Raw genomic sequence first — 12,500 nt, forward strand, 5'->3', positions numbered from 1 at the left:
ATAACGATGTCCTCTTGAGTAGTCCCCGCCCGGAGATCCGAATGGGGAACTATTTTACCTCTGGAATATTTTACCTAAGAGGACGCCATCATCATTTAAGCCTGGCGAAAACCCAATGTTCATTGGCACCTGGTGAGCTATTAGCCTCACCAATATACTCTGCAAACAGCTTGAAGGGATGGTAGTCCACCTCCTGTGCTGGGTTTTCGAATCAAGGGGCCTTTTCTTCCCCTGTCAGTGTGGTTTCTGGGAGAGAAAGTGTGTAAAGTTTTGGTACATCATTCAGTGCCCCATTTCAAGAGAACGATATCCTATAGGGCTCCATGTTGTGTGTTACACTGCTCCTCACCACCATCAGTTGGATAGTGACCTCCGTCGGGCGACTCATCACCCCTGCTCAATGTCAATGACTTTTGCACTGGTATAGTTTCCAATCTGTAGCTGTGACTGAACATCAGCTCTAATGTGCCATCCGAAGCTTTTCCCATGATTTCCAATTCTCTCTGCTGTCCCAGAACTCTACTTGGGTACAAAGGACATAGACAGATGTTGTTGCACAGTCCCACTTTTTGAGACTTATCTTTGATAAAAAATAAAGCTGGATTGGCAGGCCCATAATCATTAACTGAAGACTGTATGTGGTAGCTTAACCCTCTAATTTCCGTGAACACACCTCTTGGGGTGCGAATTGCATTACTCTCTGTGTTTACTGTGCCCTGGTCTTGTCCTGATTAGACTGGTAGCCATGTTTATGGCTTGGCGGTACCTTAAGCTCTGAAATTGTTAGACCCAGTACATCATGGAGTAAGACTGGTTCATCCTGTACCGCCCCCCAGGGGGCTCATTGTCCTTTTGTGAGTACATGCATGGCGAGCACAGGGCCCCAAGCTTTCCTTCTTTCCCATGCTGCATTTCCTTTCCTTTCCCTTCCCATTCTTTGCTGTCCTTGCTCCTTCCCCTCCGCCCTCTACTCTCCCTCTCTTGGTGTCCTTGTTTATGTTGGCCCTGCTATCCTCCTGGTTATGTTGGCTCTGTGATTTGGTTTTGTTGAGTAATTACCTCATCCTTTTGGCATTCTCTGGTCGTCCTCTAGGGTTTGACCTCCATTACTAAATTTATATTCTGTAGTGTGAGCCATTTGGGGAAGAGCACCTTACGTGGTGTCTCCGGTGTGTGCTCTCCTAGTTCCTTTCATCTTTTCCTTCACGTCGTTGTCTGATGCTTGGGTACATAGCCAGCATGGTAGCCAGCCCCTGTGGTAGGGTTGCTATGTACCCTTTTGGTTGAACCCCCTGAAAACACAGGGATCACACTTCTGATACCTGAGCTGTGACCACCTCATGTAAGCCTAGGAGTGGTGGCTTGTCATCCTGAAGCATCGGAACTCCCGGCAATGGCTGACGTACCAGACGGCCCTTGCTGTGCCTGGGTGGCGCCCGTGGGGAGAGCCCTTGTTCGGAGTGGGTGGTATCAGGGCCGACGCTATGCAAATGAAATGCATATGGATCCAGAACTCTGGCCATTCTTCTACGGCCGTCTCTTTGAATGGAAATGATTCTTTTTAGTGCTGCTTCTTCTGCCCCTTTGGCCTTCCCTTCCATGGCTACCCCTGGGAGGAGGGTCAGGCTCATCGGCTAGGGGCGAAACCTTTCCTCCGCTATCTGGTTTGCACCAGGACTGATGGGGATACATTGACCAGTACCCAACCTTTATTTTTTGTGGAACACATTGAAGACAAGTTTGGCGAAGTGGGCTTTCTGAGCAAGATGTGGTCGGGTTCGTTATGATCAAAACTGCTTAAGCTGCCCAGACTGCAGCCCTTCGTGCCTGTGACTAACTTGGAGCATTTCCCGTGTCCATTACCCCCCCACCCCCACCAGTCTTTGAATATGGTTCAAGGTGTAATTTTTCACAGGGACCTTATCATTCAAACTGATAAGGAACTTAGTGACAATCTGGGACGGTGGGGTGCTCACTTTGTTCAGCGTGTTCAGAAGTGCCTGAAGGACAATCACATTGATACTGGTGCCTTTATATTGGCCTTTGAAGGGGATACCCACCCTGAGAAGGTCAAGATTATGGTTTATCAATGTGACGTGAAGCTATACATCCCACTACCTAAGAGATTTTTTAAGTGCTTGTGTTTTGGACACGTCTTCCCACTGTTCGCAGACCCCTCTCTGTGGTGACTGTGCACGTCCACTCCATGAGGGGAGTTCCTGTGTTCCCCCTCCTGTGTGTGTTAATTGTAATGGCAATTATTCTTCACGTTCACCAGATTGCCCGGCTTATAAGAAGGAAAAGAGGATATAGGAGTATAAGTCCCTTGATCGTCTAAGCTTTACTGAGGCCCGTAAGAAGTATGCACGTCTTCATCCTGTGTCAATGACGTCTAGCTGTGCTTTAGTTAAATCTTCATCCCTTCCTTACCCCAGTCCCGAATCCCTCTCCCCCCCCCCCCCCCCCTCCCCTACAGTTCCCACAGCCTCCCCTCTGGGCACCACTCCTCCTCCCCAGTCAGAGAAGTGTTCCACTTCTTCAGCATCTGCCGGTCAAGGGCACCCTTCCCTGAGCCCCCTTCCCAGCGCCTTGCAGGCCAAAGGTCTGCTTCCACATGACGACCACGAGAACTACCGTCTGTGGGCCCACAGGTTGCCTGCTCTCTTTCTGTTCCAGATCTTGCTGCAGGTGACTCCATTTTACAGCACAGCCCACCTCAATCTCAAACAGAAAAGAAGAAGAAACATAAGTCCCGGGACAAGGAGCGTCTGGTGTTGCCAGAGGTCCCGTCCCCACCTTCGCAACCTGACTCTGACCTGCTGTTCATGATGTCGCCCCCTCCTTGTCGGTGACGGATGGTGACCCAGCGGCATGGCTGGCTTTAGCCTGTTCACCCCTCATTTGAATCATCGTTCTTTGGTTATCCAATAGGATTGTAATGGATATTACTGTCACCTTCCAGAGTTAAATCCTTTATTCCGTTTTACTCTGCAGCTTGTGTGGTTCTACCAGAATCTCATTTTACTGATGATCACTCATCGACCCTCCATGGGTTTCGTGCTTTCTGTCGAAATCGGGTCGGGCCTCTGGCGCTGTTTGTACGTTGGTCCGTACGGACATTGCTAGCACGTGGATTCCTCTTCAAACTACATTGGAAGCGGTTGCTGTTAGGATCCACCTGGATTGTGAGGTCACAGTTTGCAGTCTTTATCTCCCTCCTGAGAGGACTCTTACACCTGCTGCCTTAACTGCCCTTCTTCACCAACTTACTCCTCCCTTCCTCCTTCTCGGGAATTTTAATGCTCATCATCCCTTGTGGGGCAGTGCATTTCCATCTAGTCGGGGTCTTCTCATAGACCAGTTTCTTGCAGACCACGACTTTTGCCTTCTTAATGATGGCTCCCCTACCCATTTCAGTGCCGGTCATGGTACCTTTTCTGCCACTGATCTTTCTCTTTCTTTTCCCTCCCTCCTCCCTTCACTACACTGATTGCCACACGACGACCTTTGCGATAATGACCACTTCCTGTTGATTCTCTCGCTCCCTTCCTGCTCCCCGATGGACTGGTTACCTCGTTGGTCTTTCCAATGCGCCGATTGGCCTCTATATACTGCACAGGTCGTTTTTTCTCCCTCTTTGTCGGGTTGTATTGATGACCTACATGACAGTCTGATGCGATTGTTCGCACTGCTAGTCTTGCTATCCCATGCTCATCTGGGCCATTTCAGTGCCGGCAAGTCCTGTGGTGGAGTATGGCCGTTGCCATTGCAATCCGTGATCGCCATCGAGCTTTGCAACACTTGAAGAGGCACCCATGTGCTGCCACTCTTATTACCTTTAAACGCCTTCACGCCAAAGCCCGTTACTTAATCAAACGGAGCAAATGGGTGTGTTGGGATCTCTTTGTTTCTTCCCTTGGTTCTATGTCCCTATGTCACGGGTATGGTCTACACTTTGCTCTCTCCAAGGTTGCCATCGGCGGTCTACCCTCCCAGATGGCCTTTGCATGGACCCGTTGATTCTCGCAGAACATCTTGCAACCCATTTTGCAACAGCATCAGCTTTTATGTTTTTTAGCCTTTTACCTTTTATCGTCGTGACTCTTCTGAGATGTAAATCTGTCTGAATGGACCACCTTTGAAACAAGGGACTGATGACCTTGCTGTTGGGGAAGCAGTCAACCAACCAACTGACCATCCTGTACTGTCCTGGAGATTGTTTCCTTGCTGAAGTGGGGATCTTCCTTCTTCAGTCCGGAAAGTACCAACTCTTCCTCACTTATGAAATCACCACCTATGAATTTCCTAATGATCCAACTAGTCATATTCTTTTTGTGTATGAGGGACATTGAACCCTTGAGGTGGGATTATCAGTTTCTGTTTGTTGAAGTTTGACAAAAACAAGTGTGCTATAGCTGATCAATGGATGTTTAGAACCAAGTATGGTAAAAAGCCACCAACAAGGAAGGCCATTTACCACTGGCACAACAAATTCATTACGACAGGTTGCTTGTGCCCAGCAAAGAGATGTGGGCGTCCCAGCCATGCTGGGATGGGTATGGCAAGAATTCGATTACCGTGTTGATGTCTGCCGGGTCACTCATGGTTTGCATATCAAATGTTAGTTAAAAAAACTTGCAGAGCTTCTCTTCAAAATGCAATATGTATGACATCTGTACAATGTTTAGTTCTTGTGCAATAAATAATTGAAAGTGTTCCCAGACTTTATGTACACCCTGTATATTTGTGACACCTGGAAGAACCTTGACCTTTTCTCAGAAATATGATGTTATTCACAAAATGGAATGTCTATGAAATCTGGTATTATGACACGAGGAAAATCTGGATGAATTCCAAAGTACAGACTCATTCCTTTCGTCTTACTACTAGAAAAAGTAATTTTTAATCACTAAATAATTTGCTAACATATACAAATATGTAAACCAGTAGATATATAAATTTTATTTTATTTTATTTTTTTAAGCAATGTGTAGCAGTAAGTTCCTGAGTTAAGTGCACTGCTAACCACTGACTGTATATTGAACTTCTTTCTAACCTGGTGATAGAAATTCCAGATGTAAAATACTTGTGGAGTTGAAAGGGGAAGTAATGTTGTTTCCAAAGTATTATTAAATATGTTAAATCTTTTGGTGATGGTTGTAAAAGTTGTAAGTATGATGAGTTGAAGTAGTGTGGGTTTGCAGTATGTGGCAATTGCTGTTACAGCATTTCTTGTCATTACAGATTTCCAGCCTGCCAATTGCTCTTCACAGTTCATCTCAGCTGAGCAAGCTTCAAATGTTACGTCTAAACCATGCCCTCCATATCCATCATCTGTCCCCGTAGCTGGATCAGGTGTTTGTTTCATGCCTGCAGCAAAACCATATGATCATCAGAATGAAAGTCCATCAACTTTTATTCATTCAGATGAACAACCTATTGTTCAAGAAACTTCAAGTTATGAAGGAACAGAAAATTTTGTTTTTTCGGATAAAACAATACGTCATGGATTCGTCAGGTATGTTACACAATGCTTCAGTAAGTGGCTTCATCTCTTTATGAAACAGTATGATTGTGACATAATCCAAAGTTACCTAGGTCCTGTTATTGGAAGGGTGTATGATTTTTTAAATTTTGTTACTGCATTGTGTATTCAATTTTTGTTGTGATAAATACTAGTTTTTTTTATTGTGTTGTGCTCTGATTAATTAAATGCGATTATATAATGTCTTGGAGATTGTTTACTTGTTGCTCCTGATGTTAGCTTCTGTTTGACGGTATGTTTTGTGTTTGACTTTGGTTTTGTATTTCAGGAAGGTGTATTCCATACTAATGTGCCAGCTTGTGGTCACAGCTAGTTTTATTGCTACATTTGTGTATGTGGAAGAAATCAAGGGATTCGTCCAACAAAATCCTGTATTTTTCCCAGTGACATTCATCATAATGTTTGTAATGCTGATACTTATGAGCTGCTGTACTGAACTAAGGCGTAGAACACCAGTGAACTACATTTTACTGGCTCTATTCACTGTTGCAGAGAGCTTACTGTTGGGATGTGTAGCAATGAAATATGACCCTGTTGCGGTAAGTATTAATGAAACAGTTTAATGCAAATTGTTGTCATGTTAATGTAAAAAAAGTCTTTATTCTCAATTAAGAATAAATTAAATAAATAATTAAAAATTAAATAATAAATTTAATTAATACTAAATAATAAAATAAAAATAATAAAATAAATAATAAAATAAATAATAAAATAAATTATAAAAATTAAATAGTAAATAATTAAATAAATGTCATACTGATTATCCATGAGCACTTCTTGCAGTTCTTTGTCTGGAAATATTTTCTATTATGACAGTAAGTGTACATTTTCTTGTTATTACAGTTTACACTTCATTTACAGTTTTGTGTTCAGGCTGCAGTAATTGCGATTTAGAAACTTTTCAAAAGGCTAGAAATGACGAGGAAAAATATGGTTCTTTGTAGCATTTGGTCATAAATTGATAGAAAAATATTCATCTTGATTTCTCTTCCTTCATTATATTCACTAGCTGAAGTTGAAGAGTTTCACATGTCATATTAAGTCCCAAACAGGACAGATGAGCTCTCATGTTTTCGTGTTTTAATCACCTGTGAAGTGTAATGTTTTAATAATAACTGCAATATATGGACAACTGTCAGCTGTCTCAGTTGCAACTGTTAATTGTAAAATTGTTTATAGAATGTAGTCTACATGTCTGGGACCTTGAGGATTTTTCAAAGCTGGACAAAGTATTTCTCAAGAAATTCTGAAGATGATAAACACATTTCTTATGTCGTGGTAGAGTTGTATTCTGGGAACAACAGTGAACTTTTATGTCTTGTGCAGTGCAGCCAGAGGTCCAGTTAAAAACATAGGTGTCGCCTTCTATTTACAGTGCATAGCATATAGGCAAGTTGTTAGGTTAGGTCTGCAACACCTTACAGTGCTGTAGGAAAAAACTGTCTTTTTGTTTGAGTCTTATCATTTGGGTGATGTCAGTAGGACATCGGCAAGAAATTATATCTACATCAATACTCCACAAGCTATCTGGCGGTATGTGGCATAGGGCACTTGTGGTACCACTAATTGATCCCCCCCCCCGATTATGTTCCACTCATGAATGGTGTGTGGGACGAACAAATGTCGGTAAGCATCTGTATTAGCTCTAATGTCTCAAATTTTATAATTGTGGTCATTTTGTATGATGTATGTGAGTGGAAGTAATATGTTGTCAGACTCTTCCTGGGAAGTACTCCCTCAGAAGTTCAGTAGCAAACCGCTCTGTGATGTACAATTCCTCTCTTGTAGCATCTGCTGCTGGTGTTTGTTGAGCATGTTTTTAATGTTCCCATGCTGATGAAATGATCTGATCACAAAACATGTCACTCTTTGTTGGATCTTCTCTGTATAGAAGTCCTACCTTGATACTATAATTAATTGCTGATGTGAAAAATCAAGGTCTGATTCCTGATGACTGTCTTAAATTTTCTGCCGTGGAATTGTCTGGAATATATGGAACTCAGTTTTGTGAGACCAGTTGAGAAGCATTTGTCGGAAATAAGTGAGGACTTTAACAAACACATTGCCCAAGAAGTGTCAAGGGGAGGAGGGAGGCACCACTTTTTCATTTGATTCATTGATTTTTTGTGCACATATGTGGTTACCAAGAGGAAATTGTGGGGCTGTGAGTATGTACTAGTAAATAAACTGCAGTGATGTAGCAAACTAAGATGTTTTCTTCAGCTGTAGGTAAATTTCTAATACTAATATAAACATATTGTTTTCATTAAGAGAGGTATTAGTAGCATTAAATGACTTATTCTTATTCCCTGAGTTGTTATAAATTATAAAAGGTTTATAGTTAACGGAAGATAAAACATAGGATAAGTTAAGGGAAGTGCAATGCAAAACTTTGTTCAATAACAGTACATTACATTTGTTCCTGAAGATCTCACAATGGTTCTGTAAGGTTGTTCTCTCTCTCTCTCTCTCTCTCTCTCTCTCTCTCTCTCAGAGAAAGAAAGAAAGAGAGAGAGAGAGAGAGAGATTATATTAATGTGAATAGGCAAAGCAGATGTATTACAGTAGATAAATTAAAAATGCAGTCATTGCAAGCAATTCACCTGCCATGCTCAATTGACAGCATTTCTGACCTCAAATGCTCAAGTGTGTGCAGAAGTACTTTGAGGTTTTGAGAACTTGCCAACATCTTGCAGACTCTTGAAGGAGAGAAACTGAAATGACTCCAGTAGTCTCAGGAGTACATAGTATCAGAAAAGTTGGTGTCAGAAAGTATTAACATATTTTGCAGTATTTTATTTGGCAGTTATGAAAGAGGAACCTTTTTTGATTCTTTGGAGAAAAGAACTTTTGTGCATGCATTGCCAAGTTAAAAAGTAATGAAGTGCATAATATGAGGGGGCACCCAAAAGAAACCAGATTGTTGTCATAAAAAATTTATTGATTAACCTTTTTACAAAATTACTTCAGCCACCTTCAAAATACTCTCCATTACATGCGATGCACTTGTCAAGTCTCTTTTCCCACTGTTGGAAGCATGTTTAGAACTCTTCAAGTTTGATATTATCCAGTTCCCTTTGCGAAGCTGTTTTTACCGCCTTCACATCTTCATAACGCTCCCCTTTTAGCGTTTTTTTCTTTCATGGAAATAGGAAAAATTCGCACGGGGCTAGGTCCGGCGAATACGGAGCGTAGGGAATGGCAGACCACCTCTGAGATGCCAAATAGTGGGTCGCTCGTAAGGCCATGTGTGCTGGAGCGTTGTCGTGATGCAGAAACCAGTCACCTGATCGCCAAAGTTCCGGGGTTTCCTCCTCACATCCTCTCGCAGATGCCTTGAAACATCCAAGTAAAAGTGCTGGTTAACAGTCTGGCCAGGGGGTACGAATTCCCAATGCACAATTCCAAGAGCATCAAAAAAGACAATGATCATCGTCTTCACATTTGACCTCATTTGCCTTGCTTTTTTTGGTCTGGGAGAGTTGGGAGTCCTCCAGTGGCTTGACACTTGCTTGGTTTCTGGGTCATACCCGTAAGACCAACTCTCATCCCCTGTAATGACTTTGTTCAAGAAGTTTGGATCACGTGCAATCTCTGTCTTCAAGTCCTGACATACATTCATGCGGATGGTTTTTTGCTCATGTGTGAGAAGGCGCGGAACAAATTTAGCAGCAACACGTCTCATGTGCAAATCCTCACTCAACATCCGCTGACACAAGCTCCAACTGATTCCTGTCTCTGTTGAAATTTGGTCGATCATTTGGCGATGATCCTCGTTGATCTTTTGGCAGACCTTTTCAATGTTCTCCTCATTTCGCGATGTTGAAGGGCGTCCAGAACGAGCTTGGTCCTCAACACACATCTCACCACGTTTAAAGTGCCCAAACCACTCGAAAACCTGTGTGCGGCTCATAGCGTCCTCCTGGAAAGCTTCCTGAAGCATTTGGTGTCTCTCCATTGCAGTTTTTTTAAGCAGGAAACAAAATTTCACACACACTCATTGTTCTTTTAAAGTTTCTATAACGACTTTGCAGAGGTAACCCGCCAACAGTCAGAGAAACACAATACCACACTTGCACGTTCAGCTCTACACTGACGCCGTCTGCACAGCTGTTTCATGAAGTTCTCTACTAACACCATCTAGCGTGAGAACCCTGCACTACGTATACGAGTGCCAGTGCCCTTGGAGTCCGGTTTCTTTTGGGTCCCCCCTCGTATCTGACACTAAATTAAGTTATTAAAAGTGCAGGTAGGATTTTGATTACTGCATAATGGCAAGGAGAGAGTTTCTGAAGGAGAGAAATTTGTTAACATAAAGTATAGATTTAAGTGTCAGGATGTATTTTCTGAAAGTATTTGTGTGGAGTGTAGCCCTGTATGGAAGTGAAACACGAACGATCAATAGTTTAGGCAGGAAGAGAATAGAAGCTTTTGAAATGTGGTGCTACAGAAGAATACTGAAGATTAGATGGGTGGATCATGTAACTAATGAGATGATACTGAATAGAAATGGGGAGAAGAGGACTTTGTGGCACAACCTGACTAAAAGAAGGGATTGGTTCATAGGACACATTCTGAGGCATCAAGGGATCTCCAATTTAGCATTGAAGGGAAGCGTGGAGGGTAAAAATCGTAAAGGGCGACCAAGAGATGAATACAGTAAGCAGATTCCGAGGGATGTAGGTTGCAGTAGTTACTCGGAGAGGAAGAGGCTTTGCAGGATAGGGTAGCATGGAGAGCTTTCATCAAACCAGTCTCTGGGCTGAAGACAACAACAACAACATAATCTCCAAATAGTTTTTTGATATAATACTGAACATCACAAGCAGCAGGGTAATCAAATGGATGTAAAGGACTGTATGAAACAAGAAAAGTGGTAGATAAGGGCAATTCAGTTATGGCAATTGATTTCAGTGGATCAAAAGGAAGTAATGTGGCTGTTGGTAGGTTTGTCCCAGGTGGGAAGAGAGAATATGGCGAAGTCATAGATATGCAGCACTGAATTTGGTAGTGAATAATCAAACTTATGGTGTTTCACCATGTGTAACTGTTTTGAGGTTAAAGGAGGAATTGTGCCTTTCGCTTCACATCTGTGCATGCGAGCACGCGGACACACACACACACACACACACACACACACACACACACACACACACACACACACACACACACACACACACACAGTGAGAGTGAAGGAGGGGTGGGGAGAGAAAGAGAAAAAAGGGGGGGGGGGATAAGACAATATATGGACATAAAATAAAAAATTGAATTGAAGGCACAGTTGTTAATCAAGGAACACTTGAACTACAGGGAACTGTAGAAGCATCCATTTGGGAGGTTACAGTTTGTAAGAATGCTACTTATACTATGTGTCAGTCTGTCTGAAACTGTGGGTCTCCCTATAACTGGACTGGTAAGTTAGTTCAAAGGCTGCAGTATACCACCTCCAATAAGACCGTGCCTCTGCAGTGCCCAAACCAATCTTCAATTGATGACAGCTTTACAGCCAAGGAGACTAGAATGCAGCATCTCAAATGAATAATAAACAAGCAAACAGAATTAGTGGAAACTAACGTTCATAATATGATTTTTAGATTTCCTATTAAACTGCAGCTGAGTATGAACAAATCTTTAACCTATTGTAATAATTCACATGACCATTCATTGAAGCTTCTTTCTGAAGTTTGTTCTCATATATGCATTTCTCATGATTCTCTCTTCTTGTTGTGCTCATTTCTAAAGTATTTACTTTTCTTCTTCATGGTGTTCACTCCTTGTTATGTCCATTTCTACGATATCTACTTTTCTTCTGATTCCAATTGTTTTTCTATGCATCTTCTCAGTGTTAAACAGAGCAATTTTCTCGGCATATATCTCCTTGCAATTTATTGTATTATTGTTGCACACCTGTGCTTTTTTTATTATGTTAAATATTAATTTAGTGCTAATATCTATTACACTTTCACTGTAGGATACTTAATTCCAGAGTCTGGACAATCTTACTGAAAAATAGATGGCCATTCATGTCGAGTAAGGCACATAGGGGCCTAGAAAAAGTGGAATTAACATCATATGCTGTTGAACTACATAATGTTAGCTGTTAATCTTACTTATGGGAGTCCTGTGGCAAGTTAATAGATAGTTGTTGCGTAAATTATTTTCTTGTTGTTTGACTGCTGTGTTGGTTGTGTATTGGCAAACTGATGATGCAAAAAACAGGTAGTCAGTTTCTTTTTCTTTTTCATGTCCTACCACTTAACAGAAGCCATGCACATGGAATGTTTTGCATGGATGAAGAATGCAAATGGTTTTAGTTCTATGCCATTACTTTAGTGTCCCTAAAACTATGTAAGTAAGTTATAAAAGGACAGCATGTAGGAGATATATGAACAATTTACAGTGTGTCCCAAAAGGTACTTTACAACTTCAGCATCATATAACTCTGTTTGTAATTGACTTGGGGGGGAAAAGTAAAGTTTGTTTGATACACCAACTAAAGTTTTTTATGTAAGGTGATGAACAAATGTATTGTCTTCCAGGTGGTAAGAACAGCACAACTGAAAAAGTGGTTTTCTTTGTTGGTGCAGGGTGGTAGGACTATCATAAATGAATTGAAGAATGGTGTCTGCACTGGAAAAGGCACAGTGAGTGGCTTGTATTATTGAAACAAAGTCAGAAACCAAAGTTCAGAGAAATTGCAGAATGTGATGCAGGAAACTATCACCCTCTCAGCCATCCATAAGAAAATGGCACAGGAACTGCATGCAAACAGGCATGCACAATGTAGGCTGACCAAAGAGAAGCGACCAAAGATTTGGAGAGAATTAGACGTTTTCCAGCATTCACTACTGAAGTATTTCTGTAAGGCATCTTAAAACTAGGAAACCCTCGTAGGACACTGCACCAGTTACTATGAAAGCATTTGTATCAACTCAATACTCTACATGCCACAACA

The 12,500-nt window shown here is 41.8% G+C and overlaps 1 protein-coding gene across 1 annotated transcript in view; it reads left to right on the forward strand.

Moving 5' to 3' along the window:
* LOC126251687 (protein lifeguard 1-like) overlaps positions 1–12,500 on the forward strand; it is a 69,325-nt gene that overhangs the window by 39,911 nt on the left and 16,914 nt on the right. Inside the window, exons 2-3 of the mRNA XM_049952274.1 lie at positions 5,245–5,518; positions 5,814–6,084. Coding sequence (XP_049808231.1) covers positions 5,245–5,518; positions 5,814–6,084 — 545 coding nt within the window. The remainder of the gene's footprint in view (positions 1–5,244; positions 5,519–5,813; positions 6,085–12,500) is intronic.

The sequence above is a fragment of the Schistocerca nitens genome, chromosome 4 (genome assembly GCF_023898315.1).
Source record: "Schistocerca nitens isolate TAMUIC-IGC-003100 chromosome 4, iqSchNite1.1, whole genome shotgun sequence".
Classification (NCBI taxonomy): Eukaryota; Metazoa; Arthropoda; class Insecta; order Orthoptera; family Acrididae; genus Schistocerca; species Schistocerca nitens.